Source organism: Syngnathus leptorhynchus, chromosome 20 (genome assembly GCF_054491065.1).
Source record: "Syngnathus leptorhynchus isolate UIUO chromosome 20, UIUO_Slep, whole genome shotgun sequence".
Classification (NCBI taxonomy): Eukaryota; Metazoa; Chordata; class Actinopteri; order Syngnathiformes; family Syngnathidae; genus Syngnathus; species Syngnathus leptorhynchus.
Window position 1 is genome coordinate 6,078,438 of NC_141214.1, and position 26,449 is coordinate 6,104,886.

At 46.6% G+C, this 26,449-nt stretch overlaps 2 protein-coding genes across 17 annotated transcripts in view; both read right to left on the minus strand.

Moving 5' to 3' along the window:
• Positions 1-18: 18 nt before the first annotated feature.
• eppk1 (epiplakin 1) lies at positions 19-11,519 on the minus strand. 2 transcript variants are annotated; one of them, XM_085900430.1, is made up of 3 exons: positions 11,380-11,519; positions 10,074-10,174; positions 19-9,850 (listed from the first exon to the last, which is right to left on the minus strand). In XM_085900430.1, the coding sequence occupies exon 3, from the start codon at positions 9,840-9,842 to the stop codon at positions 225-227; it is 9,618 nt and encodes a 3,205-aa protein (XP_085756556.1). In that variant the 5' UTR covers positions 9,843-9,850; positions 10,074-10,174; positions 11,380-11,519; the 3' UTR covers positions 19-224. The 2 variants fall into 2 exon arrangements, with proteins under 2 accessions (XP_085756556.1, XP_085756557.1); XM_085900431.1 differs by having other exon boundaries at positions 10,070-10,174.
• Positions 11,520-14,756: 3,237 nt separating this feature from the next.
• pleca (plectin a) overlaps positions 14,757-26,449 on the minus strand; it is a 42,400-nt gene continuing 30,707 nt past the window's right edge. For all 15 annotated transcript variants that reach the window (XM_085900414.1, XM_085900415.1, XM_085900413.1 and 12 more), the window contains 4 exons: positions 26,316-26,414; positions 22,043-25,387; positions 15,230-21,980; positions 14,757-15,159 (listed from right to left, as the gene is read on the minus strand). In XM_085900414.1, the coding sequence (XP_085756540.1) occupies positions 15,804-21,980; positions 22,043-25,387; positions 26,316-26,414 (9,621 nt within the window). In that variant the 3' untranslated portion in view covers positions 14,757-15,159; positions 15,230-15,803. The remainder of the gene's footprint in view (positions 15,160-15,229; positions 21,981-22,042; positions 25,388-26,315; positions 26,415-26,449) is intronic.

Below are 26,449 nucleotides of genomic sequence, written 5' to 3' on the forward strand. Positions count from 1 at the left end.
ATCACTGAACGAAACAAATAATGCTCACATGGATGTTTATTAGGCCATATTTTTTTCACAAAGTACAGGCAAACTAAGTTTCATCAACTTGAGCAAATCTAGCACAGATTTCTTGCATATTAGTATAAAACCTAAAAAACTATGATTAAAGGTTCATGAGTGAAAAAATATAAATGCTCACAGCAGGGTTAATTCAGACATAGCACAAAATCGTAAACAGACTTTTACTTTTTCATCAAGGGGAGTAAACTTAGTCCAGTGATGGGATCTGTAATGCACCTCTCAAGCAGCTGGAGATAAGTGAGGTTCTCTTGTGTGTTTGGATCAAAAAATCCCTTAGTGTCATCATCTGGGTCGGACAGAATCTGGTTCATTTCCTCATCAAAGTAGCCTCTTTGGTAAGCCACCTGCAGAGGAACTCTATGGCTGTAAACTGGGTCAATGATGCCCCCTGTGGCAATTTGAGCTTCCAGAAGGCGAACTCCATGATCTTTGACGATCAGGTCTTTCTTCAGGGCTTGGAAGAGGGAGATTGTTTTTTCGGTGTAAGGGTCTTTGTAGCCTGTGACAGCTCGTTCTGCCGAGAGCAGCTTCTCTTGCCATTCTCTGCCAACCACACCCTGAAATACAGCCTCGTCTACTGAGAGTTTCTTGTTGTTGACTGGGTCAATGACAAAGCCAGTGGCAGCTTGGGCCTCGAGGAGCACAAGAGACGTTCCAGGAGTCAGAAGGCCTCTGGACTTGGCTTCAAAGATGCTCAGGGTCTCTTTGGTGGACTGCAGGTACACTCCTGCAATGCAGTTGGTCCCTTCGAGATACCGACGGACAGAGTCCATTTTACTGACTTCCTCGACTGTGATGGTTCCTGCAATCAGTTTTCTGTAGATGTTTTCGTCAATGATTTTAGATTCAAACAACTTTGCAGCACTGACTTTCTTTCTAATGCCAGGAAAGTATATTGTAACTGTTGTGATGGGGGGCTTTGTGGTCCCGTTGTCAAAGTTTGTTCCAGGTATTTGACGTGGGATGGTTGATGGTGAGGTTGTGGTCTGCTGCTGAATGATCATCAAGATGATTTCTAAAAAGCGTTCAATCGTGATAACTCCAGACTTGTATTGTTGCACGAGCTCTCGCTTCCTCTCCTCAGTGATAGATCCGGAGTAGAGCAGATCCCACAGTGACACCGTGGTTCCTTGGTACGTTCCTCCTGCCTTAGTGGTTGTCCTTGATTTCAGGATAAGTTTTGTGGCCTCATCAACAAAGAAGTAGAACTCCCCTTTCTTCACAATAACCAATAGGCTAAGACCAGTGATGGGATCTGTGATACACCTCTCGACCAACTGGAGATAAGTGAGGTTCTCTTGTGTGTTTGGATCAAAAAATCCCTTAGTGTCATCATCTGGGTCGGACAGAATCTGGTTCATTTCCTCATCAAAGTAGCCTCTTTGGTAAGCCACCTGCAGAGGAACTCTATGGCTGTAAACTGGGTCAATGATGCCCCCTGTGGCAATTTGAGCTTCCAGAAGGCGAACTCCATGATCTTTGACGATCAGGTCTTTCTTCAGCGCTTGGAAGAGGGAGATTGTTTTTTCGGTGTAAGGGTCTTTGTAGCCTGTGACAGCTCGTTCTGCCGAGAGCAGCTTCTCTTGCCATTCTCTGCCAACCACACCCTGAAATACAGCCTCGTCTACTGAGAGTTTCTTGTTGTTGACTGGGTCAATGACAAAGCCAGTGGCAGCTTGGGCCTCGAGGAGCACAAGAGACGTTCCAGGAGTCAGAAGGCCTCTGGACTTGGCTTCAAAGATGCTCAGGGTCTCTTTGGTGGACTGCAGGTACACTCCTGCAATGCAGTTGGTCCCTTCGAGATACCGACGGACAGAGTCCATTTTACTGACTTCCTCGACTGTGATGGTTCCTGCAATCAGTTTTCTGTAGATGTTTTCGTCAATGATTTTAGATTCAAACAACTTTGCAGCACTGACTTTCTTTCTAATGCCAGGAAAGTATATTGTAACTGTTGTGATGGGGGGCTTTGTGGTCCCGTTGTCAAAGTTTGTTCCAGGTATTTGACGTGGGATGGTTGATGGTGAGGTTGTGGTCTGCTCCTGAATGATCATCAAGATGATTTCTAAAAAGCGTTCAATCGTGATAACTCCAGACTTGTATTGTTGCACGAGCTCTCGCTTCCTCTCCTCAGTGATAGATCCGGAGTAGAGCAGATCCCACAGTGACACCGTGGTTCCTTGGTACGTTCCTCCTGCCTTAGTGGTTGTCCTTGATTTCAGGATAAGTTTTGTGGCCTCATCAACAAAGAAGTCGAACTCCCCTTTCTTCACAATAACCAATAGGCTAAGACCAGTGATGGGATCTGTGATACACCTCTCGACCAACTGGAGATAAGTGAGGTTCTCTTGTGTGTTTGGATCAAAAAATCCCTTAGTGTCATCATCTGGGTCGGACAGAATCTGGTTCATTTTCTCATCAAAGTAGCCTCTTTGGTAAGCCACCTGCAGAGGAACTCTATGGCTGTAAACTGGGTCAATGATGCCCCCTGTGGCAATTTGAGCTTCCAGAAGGCGAACTCCATGATCTTTGACGATCAGGTCTTTCTTCAGCGCTTGGAAGAGGGAGATTGTTTTTTCGGTGTAAGGGTCTTTGTAGCCTGTGACAGCTCGTTCTGCCGAGAGCAGCTTCTCTTGCCATTCTCTGCCAACCACACCCTGAAATACAGCCTCGTCTACTGAGAGTTTCTTGTTGTTGACTGGGTCAATGACAAAGCCAGTGGCAGCTTGGGCCTCGAGGAGCACAAGAGACGTTCCAGGAGTCAGAAGGCCTCTGGACTCGGCTTCAAAGATGCTCAGGGTCTCTTTGGTGGACTGCAGGTACACTCCTGCAATGCAGTTGGTCCCTTCGAGATACCGACGGACAGAGTCCATTTTACTGACTTCCTCGACTGTGATGGTTCCTGCAATCAGTTTTCTGTAGATGTTTTCGTCAATGATTTTAGATTCAAACAACTTTGCAGCACTGACTTTCTTTCTAATGCCAGGAAAGTATATTGTAACTGTTGTGATGGGGGGCTTTGTGGTCCCGTTGTCAAAGTTTGTTCCAGGTATTTGACGTGGGATGGTTGATGGTGAGGTTGTGGTCTGCTGCTGAATGATCATCAAGATGATTTCTAAAAAGCGTTCAATCGTGATAACTCCAGACTTGTATTGTTGCACGAGCTCTCGCTTCCTCTCCTCAGTGATAGATCCGGAGTAGAGCAGATCCCACAGTGACACCGTGGTTCCTTGGTACGTTCCTCCTGCCTTAGTGGTTGTCCTTGATTTCAGGATAAGTTTTGTGGCCTCATCAACAAAGAAGTCGAACTCCCCTTTCTTCACAATAACCAATAGGCTAAGACCAGTGATGGGATCTGTGATACACCTCTCGACCAACTGGAGATAAGTGAGGTTCTCTTGTGTGTTTGGATCAAAAAATCCCTTAGTGTCATCATCTGGGTCGGACAGAATCTGGTTCATTTCCTCATCAAAGTAGCCTCTTTGGTAAGCCACCTGCAGAGGAACTCTATGGCTGTAAACTGGGTCAATGATGCCCCCTGTGGCAATTTGAGCTTCCAGAAGGCGAACTCCATGATCTTTGACGATCAGGTCTTTCTTCAGCGCTTGGAAGAGGGAGATTGTTTTTTCGGTGTAAGGGTCTTTGTAGCCTGTGACAGCTCGTTCTGCCGAGAGCAGCTTCTCTTGCCATTCTCTGCCAACCACACCCTGAAATACAGCCTCGTCTACTGAGAGTTTCTTGTTGTTGACTGGGTCAATGACAAAGCCAGTGGCAGCTTGGGCCTCGAGGAGCACAAGAGACATTCCAGGAGTCAGAAGGCCTCTGGACTTGGCTTCAAAGATGCTCAGGGTCTCTTTGGTGGACTGCAGGTACACTCCTGCAATGCAGTTGGTCCCTTCGAGATACCGACGGACAGAGTCCATTTTACTGACTTCCTCGACTGTGATGGTTCCTGCAATCAGTTTTCTGTAGATGTTTTCGTCAATGATTTTAGATTCAAACAACTTTGCAGCACTGACTTTCTTTCTAATGCCAGGAAAGTATATTGTAACTGTTGTGATGGGGGGCTTTGTGGTCCCGTTGTCAAAGTTTGTTCCAGGTATTTGACGTGGGATGGTTGATGGTGAGGTTGTGGTCTGCTGCTGAATGATCATCAAGATGATTTCTAAAAAGCGTTCAATCGTGATAACTCCAGACTTGTATTGTTGCACGAGCTCTCGCTTCCTCTCCTCAGTGATAGATCCGGAGTAGAGCAGATCCCACAGTGACACCGTGGTTCCTTGGTACGTTCCTCCTGCCTTAGTGGTTGTCCTTGATTTCAGGATAAGTTTTGTGGCCTCATCAACAAAGAAGTCGAACTCCCCTTTCTTCACAATAACCAATAGGCTAAGACCAGTGATGGGATCTGTGATACACCTCTCGACCAACTGGAGATAAGTGAGGTTCTCTTGTGTGTTTGGATCAAAAAATCCCTTAGTGTCATCATCTGGGTCGGACAGAATCTGGTTCATTTCCTCATCAAAGTAGCCTCTTTGGTAAGCCACCTGCAGAGGAACTCTATGGCTGTAAACTGGGTCAATGATGCCCCCTGTGGCAATTTGAGCTTCCAGAAGGCGAACTCCATGATCTTTGACGATCAGGTCTTTCTTCAGCGCTTGGAAGAGGGAGATTGTTTTTTCGGTGTAAGGGTCTTTGTAGCCTGTGACAGCTCGTTCTGCCGAGAGCAGCTTCTCTTGCCATTCTCTGCCAACCACACCCTGAAATACAGCCTCGTCTACTGAGAGTTTCTTGTTGTTGACTGGGTCAATGACAAAGCCAGTGGCAGCTTGGGCCTCGAGGAGCACAAGAGACATTCCAGGAGTCAGAAGGCCTCTGGACTTGGCTTCAAAGATGCTCAGGGTCTCTTTGGTGGACTGCAGGTACACTCCTGCAATGCAGTTGGTCCCTTCGAGATACCGACGGACAGAGTCCATTTTACTGACTTCCTCGACTGTGATGGTTCCTGCAATCAGTTTTCTGTAGATGTTTTCGTCAATGATTTTAGATTCAAACAACTTTGCAGCACTGACTTTCTTTCTAATGCCAGGAAAGTATATTGTAACTGTTGTGATGGGGGGCTTTGTGGTCCCGTTGTCAAAGTTTGTTCCAGGTATTTGACGTGGGATGGTTGATGGTGAGGTTGTGGTCTGCTGCTGAATGATCATCAAGATGATTTCTAAAAAGCGTTCAATCGTGATAACTCCAGACTTGTATTGTTGCACGAGCTCTCGCTTCCTCTCCTCAGTGATAGATCCGGAGTAGAGCAGATCCCACAGTGACACCGTGGTTCCTTGGTACGTTCCTCCTGCCTTAGTGGTTGTCCTTGATTTCAGGATAAGTTTTGTGGCCTCATCAACAAAGAAGTCGAACTCCCCTTTCTTCACAATAACCAATAGGCTAAGACCAGTGATGGGATCTGTGATACACCTCTCGACCAACTGGAGATAAGTGAGGTTCTCTTGTGTGTTTGGATCAAAAAATCCCTTAGTGTCATCATCTGGGTCGGACAGAATCTGGTTCATTTCCTCATCAAAGTAGCCTCTTTGGTAAGCCACCTGCAGAGGAACTCTATGGCTGTAAACTGGGTCAATGATGCCCCCTGTGGCAATTTGAGCTTCCAGAAGGCGAACTCCATGATCTTTGACGATCAGGTCTTTCTTCAGCGCTTGGAAGAGGGAGATTGTTTTTTCGGTGTAAGGGTCTTTGTAGCCTGTGACAGCTCGTTCTGCCGAGAGCAGCTTCTCTTGCCATTCTCTGCCAACCACATCCTGAAATACAGCCTCGTCTACTGAGAGTTTCTTGTTGTTGACTGGGTCAATGACAAAGCCAGTGGCAGCTTGGGCCTCGAGGAGCACAAGAGACGTTCCAGGAGTCAGAAGGCCTCTGGACTTGGCTTCAAAGATGCTCAGGGTCTCTTTGGTGGACTGCAGGTACACTCCTGCAATGCAGTTGGTCCCTTCGAGATACCGACGGACAGAGTCCATTTTACTGACTTCCTCGACTGTGATGGTTCCTGCAATCAGTTTTCTGTAGATGTTTTCGTCAATGATTTTAGATTCAAACAACTTTGCAGCACTGACATAGTTTCTAATGCCATGAAAGTATATGGTCTCTCTAACTGGTGTGATGGTGGTCTTTGTGGTGCTGCTGTCAATGTTTGTTTCAACTATTTGACATGTGATGTTTGATGGTGAGGTTGTGCTCGTGGTTTGCTGCTGAATGATCATCAAGATGATTTCTAAAAAGCGTTCAATCGTGATAACTCCAGACTTGTATTGTTGCACGAGCTCTCGCTTCCTCTCCTCAGTGATATATCCGGAGTAGAGCAGATCCCACAGTGACACCGTGGTTCCTTGGTACGTTCCTCCTGCCTTAGTGGTTGTCCTTGATTTCAGGATACGTTTTGTGGCCTCATCAACAAAGAAGTCGAACTCCCCTTTCTTCACAATAACCAATAGGCTAAGACCAGTGATGGGATCTGTGATACACCTCTCGACCAACTGGAGATAAGTGAGGTTCTCCTGTGTGTTTGGATCAAAAAATCCCTTAGTGTCATCATCTGGGTCGGACAGAATCTGGTTCATTTCCTCATCAAAATATCCTTTTCTGTAGGCAACATCCAGGGGTAAGTGAAGACATTTTAAGGGATCGATGATACCGCCCGTGGCGATTTGGGCCTCAAGTAAACGAATCCCATGCTTTTTCACGATGAGATCCTTTTTCAAAGCTTGGAAAAGAGAAATCTTTTGGCCCGTGTATGGATCGATGTAACCGGTGACAGCTCTCTCCGCAGACAGAAGCTTTTCATACATCTGAGGATTTATCAACATTTCCCGAAGCGCTTGTTCCACGCTCAGCTTTTTGTTTGTCAGTGGATCGACAATGAACCCCGTGGCTGCCTGTGCTTCGAGTAGGCAAAGAGCTGTTCCGGGTGTTAGGATGCCAGTTTTCTGGGCTTCGTAAATGCTCATCTTCTGATTGGAAGGCTGTAGTATCACACCGGCGACGCAGCTCTTCCCTTGAAGGTAGGCCCTCACGCTGTCCATTTGCAACACGTCAGTGATCTTTAGTGTTCCATCAATCAAGTTCTTGTAGGTTTTTTCATCTATTATTCCAAGCTCCAAAAGATCCACGACGGAAACCTCCCCTCTAAGGCCTGGGATGCTCAGGTCTGCTTGCTGTTTTATCTCCTTGCTATCAATGATGACTAAAATCGACTCAATGATTTCCTTAATTGTGATTTTCCTTGACTTGAAGAATTTGAAGAACTCCTGGCGTTTTGCCTCAGACAGATACTCTGAATTGATGAGATCCCAAAGAGTTGCATGCCTGCCCTTGAAGCGGCCATACCGTACAGAAACGTCCGTTGTTCTGAACAGTTCCTTCATGGTGTCATCAACGTTGACTTTGTGAATTTTGCCTTTGAGTGGCAGGAGATAGAGTCCCGTACTGGGATCTGTGACACATCTGGCCATGAGTTGCAAGTAGGTGAGATTCTCATGTGTGTTGGGATCAAAAAAGCCTTTGGTGTCATCACTAGCATCACTCAGGATCTCGTTCATCTCCTGGTTGAAATACCCACGTTTGTAGGCCACTTGGACAGGAATGCGGTGGCTATTAATTGGGTCAATGATGCCACCAGTGGCAATTTGCGCCTCCAGGAGTCGAATACCGTGATCCTTTACGATGAGGTTTTTTTGCATGGCTTGGAACAGAGAGATTGTGTTCCCGTAGTATGGGTCTTTGTAACCTGTCACCGCCTTTTCTGCAGAGCGCAGCTTTAGGTAAAACTCGGGCCCAACAATCTTGGCTTTGATAGCCTCGTCTACGGAAAACTTTCTGTTTCCGATAGGATCGACGATGAATCCCGTTGCCGCTTGAGCCTCGAGTAAAATCAGAGCTGTTCCTGGCATCAGTTTGCCTTTCTGTCTTGCTTGGTAAATGGTCAGGATCTGGGAGTCGGGTAGGAGAACGCCTGCAATGCTTTCTTTACCCTGGAGGTACACATGTAGGTTTTGATCCTCAATTACATCCTCAACAGACTTCTTACCTTTTTTCAGATCATCTAGGATCTCCTCGCTGATGATATCAGCCTCAACCAACTGTTTAGCTGTGACTGTTTCTCTAATGCCTTCAAAGATGACCTTGGTGTTTTTGACAGAAGTCTCAATGATTTGTAGAACTGTTGTGACAATCGTCTCGATAGTGAGCATCCTTTCCCGGTATTTCCGTATGATGTCTGTGCGCTGCTTTTCATCCAAGTATTCTGACATCAGCAACTCCCACAGGGATACTGTCATTCCTGAGTACTTCCCACAGGCCACTTTCACCTTCCTCTGTTTGAAGGACATCTTCGTTTGGTAATCAATAAAGGAGAAGTTCAGTACATCTGATTTGTTTCGAAGAGGAAGAAGGCAGAGTCCCGTAGCAGGATCGATGACACACCTTTGGATCAACTGAAGATAGGTTAAATTCTCCTCAGTGTTTGGGTCAAAGAATCCCTTTGTGTCATCACCCGAATCATCAAGTATGGCTTTCATTTCTTGGTCAAAATATCCTCTTTGGAAGGCCACCTCTGTGGGGAGCCTGTGGCTGTGGATGGGGTCGATTATTCCTCCTGTGGCAATTTGCGCCTCCAGGAGGCGGATCCCATGTTCCTTCAGGATGAGTTCTTTGGAGAGTGCTTGAAAGAGGGAAATGTTTTTTTCCGTGTACGGGTCTTTGTAGCCAGTCACGGCTCGTTCGGCGGAACGCAGCTTGGCGTAATATTGCGGCCCAATGAGTTTATTTTTTATAGCCTCGTCTACAGTGAACTTTTTGTTTTCCACGGGATCGATCATGAATCCGGTTGCAGCTTGCGCTTCCAGAAGAACTAGACTCGTCCCAGGCATCAGTATGTTGCGCTTCATGGCTTCATAGATGCTCAATATCTGATTGGATGAGAGGATTGCAATGCCAGCAATGCTGCCCTTACCCTGGAGATATTCTTTTACTGTCTCATTCAGCATCACTTGCTGGGTTGTAGTCTTCCCCTCTTGCAGGTTATCGTACATTTCTTTGTCAATGATCTTGGATTCCAAGAGTTCTGCGGAGGAAATGCCTCGTCTCAAGCCCTTGAAGGTGATGAAGATGGGGAGAAGAAGCAGACCTGTGTCTGGTTCCACAATACACTTCTCTATCAGTGTTTTGTAGTTGATGTGCTGTTGTGTGCTCGGATCATAGAACACCTTCAACTCTGACATCTGGTCATCCAGCAGACCTTTCTCGTAGTAGCCTTTCTGAATGGCTGACTCAACTGAAATGGTTGTCTTCTCAATTGGATCGAACAGGCCATGGGTGGCGATTTGAGCTTCAAGTAGTCTTAAACCGTAATCTCTGGGTACCAAGTCTTTTTGCATGGCTTGGAACACAGAGATGGTTTGGTTGGTGTAAGGGTCCACGTAACCGGTGACAGCCTTCTCTGCAAAGAGGAGCTTCTCCTTCAAGTCAAGTCCGATGAGATTTTCCTTGATGGCCTCCGTGACTGGAAGTATTTGGTTCTTCACAGGGTCTACGACACCTACTGTGGCGACCTGCGCTTCCAGCAGGGCCAACGCCGTTCCAGATTTAAGCAGGCGTTTCTTCATGGCTTCGTATATGGTGATCTTCTGCTTGGATTTTGCCAAGTAGACGCCCGCCACAGGGCCACGGATTTTGGTGGGGCCATTTTGCTTCTTCTCATTAGTATCAGCGGGCTCCATCTTGGATTCTGTGTGAGGGAAATATTTGTATCAGATAGAATGAACTGTATACAGGAGTAATTCTCAATTTGTGGATTCGTAGTTTGTGGACCCATTAAAGACAGAAAGTTAAATAAAATTCACGCTGCAAATCTGCAGCTTGTAGTGTAGCTTGTCGATTTACACTTGTCAGTTTCTCGGAAAAATGAAAACTAAAGCAAAAAAAAAAAAAGTACTAAAAGACCAACCTACTTAATTAGTTGGGTTTTGTTTGGTGTGTTGGCAGCCTTGACTCTTGTGTGAAGTTCCACAAGCCAAAATTCCAGCAAAGTTCTATGGCTCAAGCCCCGCCTCTGCAGAGATAAGGCGGTCATGTCATCATTCAAACAGTAGTTAATCATTTTCACATTAACCCATCCCTGCATCTCATGGCTGACCTCAAGCTGAGTTCTCCAGCTTTTCATTTTAATACAACATTTGCATATCAAGTGGCTAGTTAAGTACTACAAAATATTTGTAGTACTCAAACCGGCGTGGGTGGCGCTTTGGTGACATCACAATGAGAACCTACAGGCCTGACAGGCTACGAGTCTGCACACAACAAACACACACACACACACACACACACACACACACACACACACACACACACACACACACACACACACACACACACACTTTTTTAATGTCTTCAAAATTGCCCCAATCAAACACTACACAATTGAATTTTCACTTTCACATCAGACAGCAATAAATGTTTTACAATTGCTAAACAGATAAGTCTTCCACTATTGCACCAATAAAATTCAGCGGCATAATCTAATACATTTACAAGTATTCATGTAAAACACATTGAGAAAGAATATGCTTCTTTTTTCGGAATTAAGATAAAGATTCATTTATCATCATTTTTTTATCATCATAGCTGTAGCAGCTGCCATCGTCAACATCGCTGTTTACTTATTCAATGTGGAAAAATTGCACAAATGATCAATGATAATCTTGAACTTTGACTTTCTTCATTTACAATACTTGACTCTTGTGAATACCAAAGATAAAACAAAGCAGTGTTAATTGACGTCTTGCCTTCCTGTCATTGTGAATTACAACCGACAGAAAAATACGTCTGGGAGCTATTGAGGATGCTTGTCGCGTCAATCAAAGAAAAGTCCACAGCCTCCAAGCTATAAAGTTGTAGACTGCAATGATATTGCGTACAATCTGTTGACTACATTCGCTTTAAAAGTTTCTGTAACGCTACTTACCTTGTGTCAACAAGTCCGTGTCTCAACTCGTGAGACAGTAAGTGTGACATTTGTACAGGCTAAAGGTAACTGGGTGAGGAATGTTTGCTATCTCTTTTATTTATTTTTTTAAGGAGAAAGGGTGTTGGCTCACCAATCAAGATAACATTTGGCTTTTAGCACCAGAAAAGAAATTCAAAGAGTTTGTAAAATTAAGTCAAATAACACAATCAACTTTTTATTCATTTTAGGATGAGACTTGACGTTAAAGACACGACAAGATAGGACAAGGATGAGAAAATAAAAGTGCTTACTTTTGAGAATTAAGTTTGACTTCCTCAGCAGCTGATGTCATCCGAAGAGAGAAATTCCCAATGTGCTCACAAAATCTCCACAGAGGTCCTGCGGAGCGGCCGTATTTAAGGCGAGTCTCGCTGGGCCAGGTCCCACCCCGTGCCCACCCCTCTCCACTTCTGAGTAACTTCCTCTTCCACGGAACAACCTCAGCTTGGAACATGCCTAGAATTCTTATCCACTTCCTTCGAGCGCCTCCATTGTGCTCTGAAACAATAAGTGGAAAAAATGTCTAATTGCACGACAGGTGTCTTTGAAACGTACGCCAGAGGAAGACACAGGGAAATTATTTACTTTCAATTGCTATGGAATGCATTGTGATATTGCCCTGACATTTTTTTTTTCTTTCTTTAAGATACAATGTGGGCCTTGGCTCAAAGGTTGGGCAACATTGTTTTATTGCATCGCAGTAGAGATGTGATATCTTATCTGGTATATGTAATAACACATGCACAGACACGTACAAAGAAGACGCAGTCTGACACATTGACAATTGAAACTTATGAAAACATCACCACAGCAGACATTTCTCAGTAAGAAGCATAACGATGACGAGTCAGGCGCATATAGGCTTTTACTAGCTTGTCGTTCCACACCTGGAAACATGCGCCGAAATTCCATTGAATCACCAGTGAGTCAAACTATTTGTGCAGGTATCACAATCTATTCAGATGGGTGCCAATTGTTTCTTAGTATCACGACAATTTTGGGTTAAACAATACAAGTTGATAAGAGGATTGTAAAGGTCAAAAAAACTTTGTTGTACCACTCCAGTCCTGTAGATGGCAATAACCACTAAGAAAGGACTGCGATACTTGGTCAAAAGCAAGTAAATTGGAATGGGAGGTTTTTCCCAAATGACCACATTCTACCGTGGCACCATTGAGAGCGTCCTCTCCAGTTGTATCGCTGTGTGGGGTGGTGGTTGCACTGAATACAACATGAAGGCTCTGCAGCGCATAGTGGACACTGCTGGTAAGATCATTGGGGCTCCGCTCCCCTCCCTGGAGGACATTTACGCCTCCCGTCTCACCCGCAAGGCGACCGCGATTGTGTGTGATGTGAGTCACCCCGCTCACTCTTTGTTTGATCTTCTGCCCTCTGGGAAGAGGTAAAGATGCCTGCGCTCCCGCACCGGACCCGCCAACGGCTTCGTACTCCAAGCTGACAGGATCCTGAATTCTCTCCCACCCTCGGCTGCATAACGTCCTGTTCTTTTGCACTATATTCTGCCTGTCTGCTCTATGCACGCTTGCTCCATTTTGCTCCTCTTATTTATCTATTTATTGTTTATTTATTTGAGTTATTTGCTTATTACTTATTCATCGCTCTTGTCTATTCGTTTTTACTCTTTGTGCTATTTGCTTGTACGTGTTGTGTAATGTGTCTAGTCACCGTGGGACGGTGGGAAACGTAATTTCCATCTCTTTGTGTGTCTTAACGTGAAGAAATTGACAATAAAGCTGACTTTGACTTTGAGAAGCTGAATAAATGTTTGGGGAATGCTATGTTTAAAGTTGGAACGGGTTGAATCGGTTAAAAAAATGTAGAAATAAGAAGTAAAGGAACATAAGAGTTTGATCTTAAAGTAGTTCATTAGACATCCTGTGTATGAGAGTATGAAACTGTAAAGTGCTGAGTGTGTGACGGAGGGGGGGGGAACAAAACAAGATATGTGTGCAAGGATGTGCACGAATGAAATGTTCCAGAACAAACGATAACCCAGGAGCAGCAAGCATTTAATGGCAGTTGCGTGAGAGTCTCAGGCGTGAAAGTTTGGCTGATTGACAAAAGTGTCAATCTTGATGGACGCTTCAAGATGACGTCCATCAATCCAGCTGTGCTAACGACTAACAACCGACTGAGATTTCGATGGAAATCTGTCTTACCGGATTTAGCACATGCGGTCATGTTAGTACAAAAGAGAAGGGTGTGGTTGCCACTGGCAATTTTATTTTTTTTAAATTCACTGGCTTAAATGTGAACAGGCCCAAACAAATCTCGGGCTATGCTAAAATCACACCCAACACATTTGTAGTACAATTAAAAAAAGCATTAAATGATTACCGCAAAACTAAAAAATTAACATTGACTACAGACAGAATGTTGTTTCTTGCCTCTAAGGCTTTTTTTTTGGCAACACATTGGGGGCGTGTTAACTACATTCCACATCAAATTAGGTAGTTCTGAAAGAGTTTCATTGGAAAAAAGGTGGCAACACAAAGAGTTACCATCACCAATTAGTGATGTTGGATCCAATCCAAAAATACTTATAAATATTCTTACATAAATCCACAGATGGCTGACTAGAACAGCAAGACAAAATTTGGCTTCACTTGATCAATACGAGTTGGACTTCTTGGAATAGTTGAGTTTGCCGACCCCTACCACCACTCTCCCAACTTTCCCTAGCTAGGAATGTTAGCAGCGGCGTTGTCATTGTCCGCCGTTGTCAGCGCCACACCCAGTTCGCAAATCTGTGTAACATCAGCCTCAAATCCTCAGATAGTGAGAGCATGCCAAGATTGTGTGTTTTATGGCCCAACCCCTTGAACTTAATCGTGCTTCTGTTTGCACAAGAAAACTGCGGCGAACCGCAGAGGCTTACCGATAGTTATCTAAGCATGAAGGTGTGAAAGACCCACCCCTCGCCCACATCTTCCACCGAAAAAGGGTGAAGTAGCCTTAAGCACATGCCATCACTCTGTGATTGCACGGGAGAAGATTTTAATAGATCCGTAAACAAGAGTAACGCCTAGTTTGGAAGGAATGAAGGCCTACTCAACGGTCGTTTGCTTATCTGCACTATTCAAGACATCTCACTGAAAAGGGGTGAAGTGTGTGAAAGATGTCTGAGACACGGATTTGTTGCGTGTTGTATCTGGCAAGCACTTGAAATTGATGACTTGATGAATGACAGAAGAGTCAACGTGAGCGAAATTTTCCAGCTTTTGCTGTAATAAAAGATGAAATCTCTGCCAGAATTTGAAATCTAACATCTCGTGTTGAAAGCACTTGTTGCTAATTACGGGGGGGGGGGAGGGTGTCCTGGAAATGGATGTGAATGTTTTAGTCCCTTTCAAGCTGATGAGAAACAGTCACAGAATCACAAAAGTGTTTCTTGTCCTTATTTATTTACATAGCAACTCAATTCCTTACCAGCGTTTTTTTTAATATAAATACACCGCGCATCAAAATATATATCCTTCAAACCCCATTTGGTGCATCATCATCATCATCATAATACAACAAATGATTTAAAGGGTACGGCCCAATTCATATATGTTTTTTTTTTATATGTTAGTAAATCATGCAACTCAGAAATATAGTGTGTAGGAAAATAAAAGGATATAGGCTAGATAATTAGGCTTTGTTTCACAAAGAAGCTTTAACATAAAAAAAAAAATACAAACATGGAGGATGGTTGTCAATAAAAGCTGAAGAACTAAATAGAATCTGTTATTGGCTTCCAGCAGTGGTGCGTATACAGTACATACAGTGGCGTCAATATGAACATTCATGAGTGTTTCATGTGTGAGACATACCTGATCGCATCCGGTTCATTCAGTCATGCAAGCGTCAAAACCGTCTTTATAATACACAACAACCGTTTTTTTGTTTTGTTTCTTGCAGGCACTTCAAGGGTTTTTTTCTAACAGCTCAGGGTTAGTCGCAAGAGTAACTTTTGCATAAATCTGGCTACAGTGAAAGTTGAGTCCAGGTCTCTGGAGGTGCGGTGTCTAAAAAAGGAGAATACGAAACATCAGGACAAGTTGGGAAGACATTGCTAACTATTGGGTCATCACGTACCAGTCAGGAGGGTCCGAAGAAGCAGCGACTACTTGGGTTACTTTGGTGTCAAGAGTCTATAAAGTCAGGTTGCTGTGTTGACGGTCTTCCAGTGCATGGGAATGTGCTGCTTTCTGGTTCCCATGGGGTTCAAAGTCCAGGTTTTAGGAAGAGATGTCGGAAATGGGGGTCAAGCTGTGGTTTAGTAGATGTACAGCACCAAGATCGAGGACAAAGATCTTGAAGCTTAGCGATAGGAGAGACATTCTTCATGTCAGCGGCCGTGCCGAGATTCCTGATTCTGCTCTGTGGAGTGGCCGTTAACTTTCAATATATTCATTTTGGAGAAATGAGAAAATTCGACTATATTTAAAAGGCTGGAATAACGACGATCAGAGTATGTTCTTTCGGTTGTAGTGTCGCGCTCAAAGCTAATTTCTCGTCAATAACAGTGATTAAACAAAACAATAAAATGTACACGGATGAACGTATATAGATAAAGAAGTCTAAGTTGTACAATAATTAAACACTTAAAAACTTGTAACGACCACATGCAGAGCAGAAACAGGCATCTCAGTGGCTTTATAATTCATCCTCAGTATCTGCGGCTGTAACTTGGCGAACTGTATGAGGAGGATGAGGAGAAGGTGGTGGTGAAACTGGACCCAGTTGCGTCAAAGCTTCCTCTCCTGGAGCCTGATCTGGAACCGGTTCTGGAGCCCGAGCGTGAGCCAGTAGCCGAGCCCGAGCCGCTGATGCTGTACGGACTGTAGAGGCCTTTACTAGACTGGGAGGACGCCTCCAGAAGCCTGAGTCCAGTGCCCTCCTCAATCATGCTTCTGTCCAACGCATCTTTGTAGGAGATTTTGAGTTTGGTTTTGGGGCATGTGAGGTACTTTGAGTGTGTGTTGACATCACGGAGCTTCTGTGCGGTGCGAGCATCCAAGGTGCCCTTTTTCAAGGCATCGTCCAGTGAGACTCTGCTGGTGATGTCTGGTTCAATTAAACCACCGGTCAGATATTGGATTTCCAGGAACCGCTGACCGGCCTCGTAGTACAACCAGCCTTTCTTCAAGGCTTGAGCCGCTGACATTTTGGTCTTAGTCCGAGGGTCCTCGAATCCACTACAAGCCTTCTGCGCGAGGGTGATTCGGTCCACCATGATCTTGTCTACTAGCCCTTGGTTCACTGCATCGGTGACAGAGAATTTTTCACCGGTGTTTGGGTCGATGATTCCTCCGGTGCAGGCCTGAGCTTCCAGCAACCTCTGACCAGTTATGTTGTCAACAAGGTTTCTGTGAATGGCCTCGGTGACGGACACCTTCTCGAGTGTTTCCGTGTCCAAAATTCCGGCAACGGGGCCGCTTTCCTCAGTGGGGTCATTCCATGGGACAGCGGGTGTTTTGATGGAAGGCATCGGACTTGAAGAGAAAGAGGAGGTGGATCCAAAGGAGGATGACCGTGATCTGACTCCACTGGAATTTCCAGATAGCATGTCGGCGAATTCTGTGATCGATAGAGTTCCAGAGCGGTACAGGTCCAGAGCCGATTTCTCAATCAGGCCGCTTGAGATGGCATCGTCGATATCGTACTGTCTTCCGGACCTCCTATCGATGATCTTGGATTTTACAACTCCATCAGACGAAGTGCTGGTAATTTCCTCCCATTCGCACTCCTGCTCTGCTAGCTCCAAATAGGTCTGGTGGTCAATGAGCCCTTTCTGGTAGGCCTCATACACGGACATCTCCTTGCCAGTCTCCGGATCAACGATAACAACTCTGCGTTTGCGAACCGATGACTTGGAGGAAGTCTTCCTTTCTTTCTTCTTTTCTTTCAGCAATAGGAGAGCAAGCCCCGTTTGAGGGTCCGTCATGCATCGTTCCATGAGCTGGAGGTAAGTGAGGTTTTCCTCCGTGTTCGGGTCAAAGAAGCCTTTAGTGTCATCTGACGGGTCCGTGAGGATTTGGTTCATCTCTTCGTCAAAGAGGCCACGTTCATATGCCATCTCCACTGGCAAGCGATGGCTCTCCTGTGGGTCAATGATTCCACCTGTGGCAATCTGAGCCTCTAGCAAACGGATGCCGTGGTCTTTCAAGATCAAGTCCTTCTTCATGGCTTGGAACAGTGAAATGACCTTGCCAGAATAGGGATCCCTGTAACCCGTGACCGCTCGCTCGGCCGACAGTAGTTTGTCTTTGAACTCTGGACCCACAACACCCATCTTCACTGCTTCGTTAACATTTAGTTTCAGATTTTTGATGGGGTCAATCACGTACCCAGTCGCAGCCTGGGCCTCGAGAAGCTCAAAGGCAGTTCCTGGTCTGATCATGTTCTTCTTCATGGCTTGGTAGATGGACAAGCAGTCTTTGGTAGATTCCACAAAGACACCGGCAATGCAGCTGAAACCTTCGAGGTACTTCTTCAGTTTCCTGCTGACCTCTTCGACGCTGATGGTACCTTGAATGAGTTCATTGTACGTCTTTTGGTCAATAATCTGAGATCGAAGCAGTTCATCCAAAGTGATTTGCTTCCTGAAACCCGGGAAGAGAAGTTTCCTGTCCGCTAGTGACAACAGCTTCAGTCCACTGTCTTTGTCCAGCCGACATCTTTTCAGCAGCTGAGCATAGGACAGGCTTTCGTCTGTGGTGGGCTCGGTGTAACCTTGCACATCGGCGGTGGGCTCAGATATTCTGTCGAGTGTCTCTTTGTTGATGTACCCGCGCTGCGTGGCAACATCTGCGGGCAGACGGAAGTAGTATTCAGGATCCATAAGCCCCCCAGTGGCGTTTTGGGCTTCCAGGAGCCTCAAAGCGTAATCCTCAGGAACCAGATCTTTCTTCATTGCCTGGAAGAGAGAAATGACTTTTCCGGTGTATGGATCTTTGTAGCCCGTCACGGCTCTTTCTGCAGAGAGAAGTTTGTCATGGAGTTCGGGCCCTACAACCCCCTTACGGACTGCTTCATCCACCGTGAGAAGTTCGTCTTTCACTGGATCGATGATAAATCCAGTTGCTGCTTGGGCCTCGAGGAGCGTAAGAGCAACTTCAGGCTTAATCTTGCCATTTTTCATGGCTTGATAGATGCTGATCTTGCTAGGAGTGTCCGACATGATGCCAGCAATGCAACCGGTTCCAAAAAGGTACTGCTTGACCGATGGCATTGCCATGATCTCACTGATGGTCATTTTTTCTTGCTTCAGGAGATTGTAAGTCTGCAGGTCTATAATTCGAGCGCTGTAAAGCTCCTCGATTGTAATTCTCCTTCTGATAATGTCGCACGACATGCCCTGCTCTGCCTTTTCGGCCTCCCTTTGCTCGATGATTTCAATGATAATGATGAGCATTCTGTCCTTTGTGATGGTCCCCAAGCGAAACTGCTCCATGAGGCGGCGTCTCTCCTCCTCGGGAAGCATGTTTGAGTTCATGATTTCCCAGATGGTCATGGTCTTGCCTTCAAAGTTCTTGTGCGGGATTTCAATTGGAGTGTTTGCCAAATCTGCCTGGGCTTTCTCCTCGGTGTACTTGTAGGTCTTCTCAGCAGTAGGAGCCGCTTCGGCTTTAGACAGCGACAGATAGCACAGACCAGAGTTTGGATCTTTGATGCATTTCTCTAGAAGTTGCTTGTACGTGACACTTTGATTAGTGTTGGGATCGGTGAAGCACTGGACGTCACCGGATGGTTCGTTGAAAGACTTAACCATTTGTTTACTTAAGAAGCCACGTTGAACAGCGATGTCGGTAGGAACGCGATGGCTACAGATAGGATCGATGATGCCTCCTGTACTCAGCTGAGCCTCCAGGAGAGGAATGGCATGCTCCCTCAGCACCAGTTCTTTCTTCAGAGCTTGGAACAGAGAAATCTTATTGCCTGTGTATGGGTCCTTGTATCCCGTCACTGGTTTTTCAGCAGCGAGAAGTTTCTCATGAAGCTCCGGGCCAACGGTTCCGGCCTTGACTGCATCATCTACAGAATATTTCATGTTCTTGACTGGGTCTGTTATGAAACCAGTGGCAGCTTGAGCCTCAAGCAGCGCAAGGCCAGTATTTGGTTGAAGAATGTTACTTTTCATGGCTTGATATATGCTTAACTTTTCATTTGTTCCTTCCATTGCAATGGCGTCTATACGCTCAGTCCCTTGCAGATACCTCTTGACTTTAGCATCTTGACTCACTTCCTGAGGAGTCTTTGTGCCTTGTTGGAGCTGATCAAAAGTAGCCTGGTCGATTATGTTGGCATTCATCAATGCGCTAGCAGGAACTGGTTCCCTCAGACCTTCAAAACAGAGTTTTTCTTTTGCCTGAGACTCTTTTTCCTCCATTATGGTCGTCACAATTGTTATTAACTTTTCGATTGTCACATGGCCCATTCGGTACTGTCGGATCAGTTCGATTCTCTTCTCTTCTGTGATGTGCTCTGAGGTGATGATTTCCCAGATTGTGACCTTTCTGCCTTTGAAAGGTCCATAGTCCAGGTCCACAGTGCTCTGGTTCAACACCTCTTTGGTTTTGGCCTCTGTAATCTGTTGATCCTCTTTGGGTTTAGGAGCCTTCTTTGAAAGGGGGAGCAAGGGAAGTCCAGTTTCCTTGTCAGTGATGCATTTCTTCATCAACTGTGCATAGGTGGCATACTCCTGCGTGTTGGGATCGTGGAAGAGCTTGGTCTCGTCAGCGGTCTTGCTCAAGGTTTTGCTGGTTTCCTCGTCAAAAAAGCCACGTTTGCAGGCAACCTCGTGCGGGATGTGGTAGCTTTTAACGGGGTCGACAATTCCGCCAGTGGAGAGTTGTGCCTCTAACAAACGGATGCCGTTGTCTCTTTTGATGAGACCTTTATTCATGGCTTCAAACAGAGACACCTTCTTGCCGGAATAAGGATCTTTGTAGCCAATGACTGCTCGCTCCGCAGATAGCAGTCTCTCGTGCAGTTCTGGGCCCACCAAGCCGGACTTGACGGCTTCGTCGACAGGCATCCGTTCATTTTTGACAGGATCGATGATGAAGCCAGTAGCTGCTTGAGCCTCCAGATAATTAATGGCTATCTCAGGTGAGAGCAGGTCTTTCTTCATGGCTTGATAGAAAGGCATTTTCTCCTTGGTGGGTTCGTTAAACAGTCCTGCAATGCTCGGCGTTCCTTGGAGTGCTTTCTTCACAGGATCCATCTCTGAGATCTCCTTGATGGTGATTTTGCCATTGCTTAGTTTGTTGAATACGTCTTTGCTTATAACCTTGGACTCCAGAAGTTCACTGGCTGGCACAGAGGTCCTGAGACCATTCAACACGTTCTCATTGTTCTTCTCCTTGTCCTCCACAACGGTGATAACAATTTTGATGATCTTCTCCACCGTGATCTTGCCCGTCTTGTATTGGCGGATCAGCTCTCGTCGTTGCTCTTCTGTGAAATACTCCGAGTTGATCACTTCCCAAATGGTTACCGTCTTTCCTTTGAACCTTCCAAAGGGTACGTCCACGTTGGACTTGCTCAACACTTCTTTCATCTCAGCGTCCGTGTAGGTTCTCTCGCTTTGGGATGCTTTTTCAGTCACGGGTAGAATCATCAAGCCCGAGCCTTCATCTTTGGTGCATTTGTCCAATAGCTGCTTGTAGGTCATCGTCTCCTGGGTGCTTGGTTCCACAAACAACTTGGAGTCCGAGATTTGTTTGTTCATGTCGGCATCAAACTGCCCCTGCTTGTAGGCGATCTGCAGCGGGACTCGATGGCTGTTGATGGGGTCGATGATGCCTCCGGTGGCAAGCTGCACGTCCAAGAACCTGGTGGCCGGTTCCTTCTCAATCAGACCTTTCTTCATGGCCTCAAATAGGGAGATCTTGTCTCCCGTGTAAGGGTCTTTGAAGCCCGTGGCGGCTCTCTCAGCAGACAGCATTTTATCGTGAAGTTCTGGGCCGATCAACTGCTCCTTAACAGCCTGGTCCACGGATAGACGTTTGTTTTGAACGGGATCTACGAGGTAGCCAGAAGCTGCTTGAGCTTCCAGCAACATTGCGGCTGTCTCGGGCGTGATCTTGTTGTCCTTCATGGCCTGATAAACACTAACTTTCTCCTTTGAGGGAGTCAAGATGCCACCGACGCAGCTTTGACCCTGAAGACACGAGTGGAGTTTGTCTGTCTTTGCGAGATCTTGTACTGAGACTTTACCCTTCTTCAGTTTGTCCAGTTCTTTTTTGGTCAGGATGCCGATGTCATGAAGCCTCTCAGCAGGAACCTTCTCTCTTATTCCATCAAAGGCCCAAGGTGAATCTTTCTTCTTCCCATCCACTTCAGAGCCGTTGAATACGTTCTTTGTTGTGGGCGACACTGCGGCAGAGCCTAACTGTTCCCCGACGTCCTTCTCCGTCGGGACCTCAATTTCATTTCTTTTCATTTCTTTGGATGCTACTTCAAGATTGCTGAGTTTCTCCCTCAGCTTTTTGTTCTCCTCTCCCAACAGCTTCTCTTGATCATTGCTTTTCTTTTCAAGGACCTCCATTTCCTTCTGCTTCTTCTTCATCTCTGCCTCAGCTTCCTTCTGCTTCTTCAAGGCGTCATCCATGATGGCTTGTAGCTTGTTCCTCTCATCTTCCATCAGCTTTTTTTGGCGCTCCTGCTCCTCTTTGAGCGCCTTGGCCCTGCTCACTTCATCCTTGAATTGTTTTTCCAGTTTCTTTTTCTCATCTTCCACTTCCTTCTCTCTTTTTAACAGCAGTTCTTTCTCCGTGAGGAAGGTCTTTTGGAGAATTGCCTTCTGTTGCTCAATTTGCTCTTGTTGGGCAATTGCCATCTAGAAAACAACAAAAGAACCAGTCAAACAAAACAGTGACTTCAATATTTTTTTAACTTTACCTCTTTGGAGTTCTTCTGAAGCTCCTCTGCCTCTTTCTTCAGCTTTGCTCGCTCTTTCTCCAGGTCGGCGATGGCTTTCTTGAGGTCGTCGGCCTCTCTTGTGCTCTGCTGCCGCTGAGTCTCCAGTTTTTTCACCGCAGTCTCGGTGGCTTTCTGTTGCGAGTCCTCCAGACGAGCTTTGGCCTCATCTGCCTGCTTCTTGAACTTCTTGACCTCCTCCTGGGCTTTGGCCTGAGCGTCGCTGAGCTCTTTTACCTTCTGCTTCAACTTGTCCGCCTCGGCTGACACTTCCTGTTTCCTTTTTCTCTCGGCCTCAAGGGATTTCTGGAAGCCTTCGGTCTCCTGGTCAAGCCGCTGCTGGATCTGCTGCTTGTCCTCCAGGAGTTTCTTAGCCGTCTCCTGCGCCTTGTCCTTCTGCTTTTGGAGATCCTCCGCCTCTGCTTTCAACTTTGTAGCCTCTTGGATGGCCTGCATTTTCTCTTTGAGCATTTTCTCAGCGAGCGCCCTTTGTTCGGCCAAGTCCGACTCTGCGTTTTTTCTGAGTTTGGAGGCCTCCTCGGCCTCGGCACTGAGGCGAGCCGCTTCCTCGGCTAAGAGCTTCATCCTCTCGGCTTCATCGGCGAGCAACTTCTTTGTGTTGTCTTTGTCCTTCTGCATCAGACGTTTGTTTTCGCTCTCAATTTTGATCTTAAGCTTGAGAAGCTCCTCCATCTGATTCCGAACTTTGGAAAGTTCATCCTCTACCTGCCCTTTCTGTTTGAAGGCGTCGTTGACCTCGCCCTTCACCCGCTGGAGCTCCTCATCCAAAACTGCTTTCTGTTTGTCGGTTTTATCAAGCTGCAGTTTGATAGTGGACAGTTCCTTCTCCACCTGCGACTTCTGCTTGAGCGCTTGCTCGGCCTCCTTCTTGTGCTTATTCATTTCGGCGTCGGCCTGCTGCTTCTGTTTGAGAGCGGCGGCCTCGGCTTCCGCTCGCTTGGAGGCCTCTTTTTCGGCTTCTTTTCGAAGTTTCTCGGCATCTTTCTGAGCTTTGGCCTGCTTGGCGGCTTCGTCCTCGGCGGCTTTTTTCTTCTTCTCGGCCTCCTCGGCTTTCTGGCGGAGCAGCGCCGCCTCTTTCTCTGCTTTCTCTTTAGCCTTCTCAGCTTCTCGGGCAAGTTTCTGGGCATTCTCAAACTCTTCCTTGAGCTTCTCCTGAGCAAGGTCGCCCTCTTTGTTTCTGCTGAGGACATCTTGAGCTTTTTGTTCCGCGGCGCTGCATTTCTGTGCAGCCTCCTTGGCCAGGATCACCTGCTGCTTGGCGTCCTTCTCTGCTTTTTCTCTGTGCTTGTTGGCTTCCTCCGCCTTCTTCTTCAAACGTTCTACCTCCTCCTGGGCAGCTTTGCATTGCCGCGCCGCCTCTTCCTCAGCTGCTGTGATCTTCTTAACCTTCTCCTCAGCTTCCTTCCGTTTCTTCTCCTCATCGGCGGCGAGCCGCTTCAGCGTTTCGGCTTCCTTCTCGGCTTTCAGCTTGCTCTTCTGCGTGTCGTCCGCAATGGCTTTCAGCTTCTTTAATTCATTCTCTAAATCTGATTTCTCTTTTGAGGCCTTCTCAAAGTTGATTCTGATGATGTGGATCTCCTCCTCCACCACTTTTCTCTGTTTGAGCGTTTCCTCAATGATTGTCTTCTGTCGCTCCAATTCAGAGTTTGAGGAGCTCTGCAGATGTTGCATCTTCTCTGCAATATCTTGTTTGTGCCGAGTTGCCTGATCCTCCAGCAGCTTCCTCTGGTAGGCTTCGTCCTCAGCTTGTCTCTTCAGCCTTTCATTCTCAGCCTCTTTGGCTTTCAGGGCAATCTCGGCTTCCGTCTTGAGACGGGTCGCCTCGTTGATGGCGGCGAGTTTCTCCTTGAGGACTTTCTCAGCTTCGGCCCGTTGTTTGGCCGCCTCTTCCTCGGCGAGCTGCCTTTGCTTCTTGGCCTCCTCGGCGACAGACCTCAGCCTGGTGGCTTCGTCCGCAAGTTGTTTCATTTTAAGGACTTCCGACTCGAGACGTTGCTTGGTCTTTTCCGTGGTGGACACCGTCTCCTTCTCTGCTTTCATCTTCATCTGGAGAAGAGCATCCATTTCACTACGGACCTTGGCCAGCTCCTCCTCCAGCTTCTTTCTCTGGTTTTCAGCGGCGTTCACTTCATTCTTCAGACGTTGGAGCTCACTGTCCAGGAGGTTCCTCTGTTGCTCGGCGTGTTCAAAGTCGGCCTTCAATCGGATGCATTCTTGCTCGGCCGACAGCTTCTGCTGAGCGATCTGCTCGGCAAAAGTCTTTTGCTTGTCCAGTTCTTTCTCTGCATTCTCCTTCTGTTTAAGAGCGGCCTCCTCGGCCTTTGCTTTTTTCTTGGCGTCACGCTCGGCCTCCATTTTCTGCCTCTCCGCTTCCTCCTGCGCCTGGCTCTTCCTCTGGGCTTCCTCCTCAGCTTGCAACCTCAAGCGTAGAGCCTCATTGGCCTTTTGCCGCCACGTCTCCAGCTCCTTTTCCGCCTCTTCCCGAGCTCTGCTGGCCTCCTCTTGCTGTTGGCGGAGCTTCTCGGCTTCTTCCTGCAATTGGAGCACGGTACCTTGCTCTTTCTTGAGGGACTCCTCAAGTTTGCTGGCTCTCTCATTGAAGGTTTTGGAGGTGCTTCGCAACTGGGCAGCGGCGCTCTTTTGCGCCGTTTCCTCCACCTTGACCTGCCGGAGCTTCTCGTCCTCTGCCTGCTTCATGCGACGCTCCGCCTCCTCCGCTTGCATCTTGAACTTGTTCAGGTCATCCAGGGCCTTCTGCTTCTGCTTGGAGGCCTCCTTCTCCGCCTCGGCTTTGCGCTTCAGCTCATCTTCCGCATTCTTCTTCTTCTGAGTCTCTTCGGCCACCTGCTTGCGAAGCCTCTCGGCTTCCTCCTGAGCAGTTTTACGCAGCTTCTCGGCATCGGCGGCTCGGTCGCGAAGCTGCTGAAGCTCCACGTCGGCCGTGCTCTTCTGGTTGATGGTGGTCTCCAGTTGGAGTCGGATGATGCGTATCTCCTCCTCGATCCTCGTCCGGCTTATCAGAGCCTCTTCTAACTGAATGTTCTTGGTCTTGACCTCCTGCTCCGACAGACTCTTGAGCTGTTGCAGCTCCCGCTGGATGTTTTGCTTCTGCTTCTCGGCGTCCACGGCGACGTCTTGTCGCTTTCCAGCCTCCTCTTTCATCTTCAGCTTGAGAGCCTCGGCCTCTCGCTCGGCTTTGGCCACCGACTGAGCGTGAGCCTCAGCCAGCTGCTTCTGTTTGTCCAACTCAGCTTGGATCTCGGCCAGCCTCTTCCGCTCGGCTTCTTTCAGCTTCTCGGACGTTTTCTGCATTTGCAAACAATCAGGCATGACGTTACACAACTATTTGAAAACAGTGATGCAAAAAAGATTTTTTTTTTTGTCAAATAAAAGTCATTTCAGGACACACAATCACTCCACAAAATAAACATGTACCCACTTGGACGTAATGAGGCATAAACCAGATGATTTTCATGACGTGTGAAGTTTGTTCACTTATTTAGTCCATGGTCGTAGGACATTATAAAAACAATATGAAACATCTAACACGCTAGTTAAATAGGTAGTTTGGAAAAAGGTACTGGAATGATACTAAATCGCAAGTAAATACATTAAAAAAAAAAAAAAAAGTGATGTAAATCCACCACATGACAACATAAGGATTGCCTTTTTGTTTCCATGTCAAACAAGACAAATGAGTGGACAGACATGATTGACAGCTCAAAGAAGGTTCAGCATTCAAATTACTTGGCAAAATTAGATGGGTGGGCAATAACCACTCAGAGGTGAAATCACGTGTCGGCTCATTTGAGCATTCAAATCCTGAACCTTCCCCTCTGGCAATGAAAAATGTCTTTAGAAGTACCTGCTTGATCTCTGTAGTCTGGTATGATTAGCATTCATCGTGACAAAGCGCTGGCAGGCGGGTAAAAAAAAAGAAATGAGGATTTAAAAAAAAGGGAGTCAAAATGTTAGGAGAAAGTCAAAGTGAGCTTGGCTGGGAAACAACCAAAGGAGCAGGCAAGTCAAGCAAAAAAGAAACAAGCCGGTGAGTGATAAGGGACATTTTGAGAGTAGAAAAGTAAAGCGTGAGGAGTCTGCGTGACGCCTTGAGAAAGTTGGGATGTGATGTCGGAGATTCTGTTCTTTGGATGAAATCGTGCAAAACAGATACGCCATAGTTGTAAATGAAGCAAGTGCATTTCCCCGACGTCACACGCGAGCATGTCATTACCTCGTCATCCTCCAGGCGGCGCCGTGTGTCCGTGATGAACTTGATGTACTGGCTGACGAGCGTCATGAGCTCGCTGTAGCCGGTTCGCAGCGTCACGTACTGCGAGAGACGCAAAGCGGGGACAGCGTTGAGCC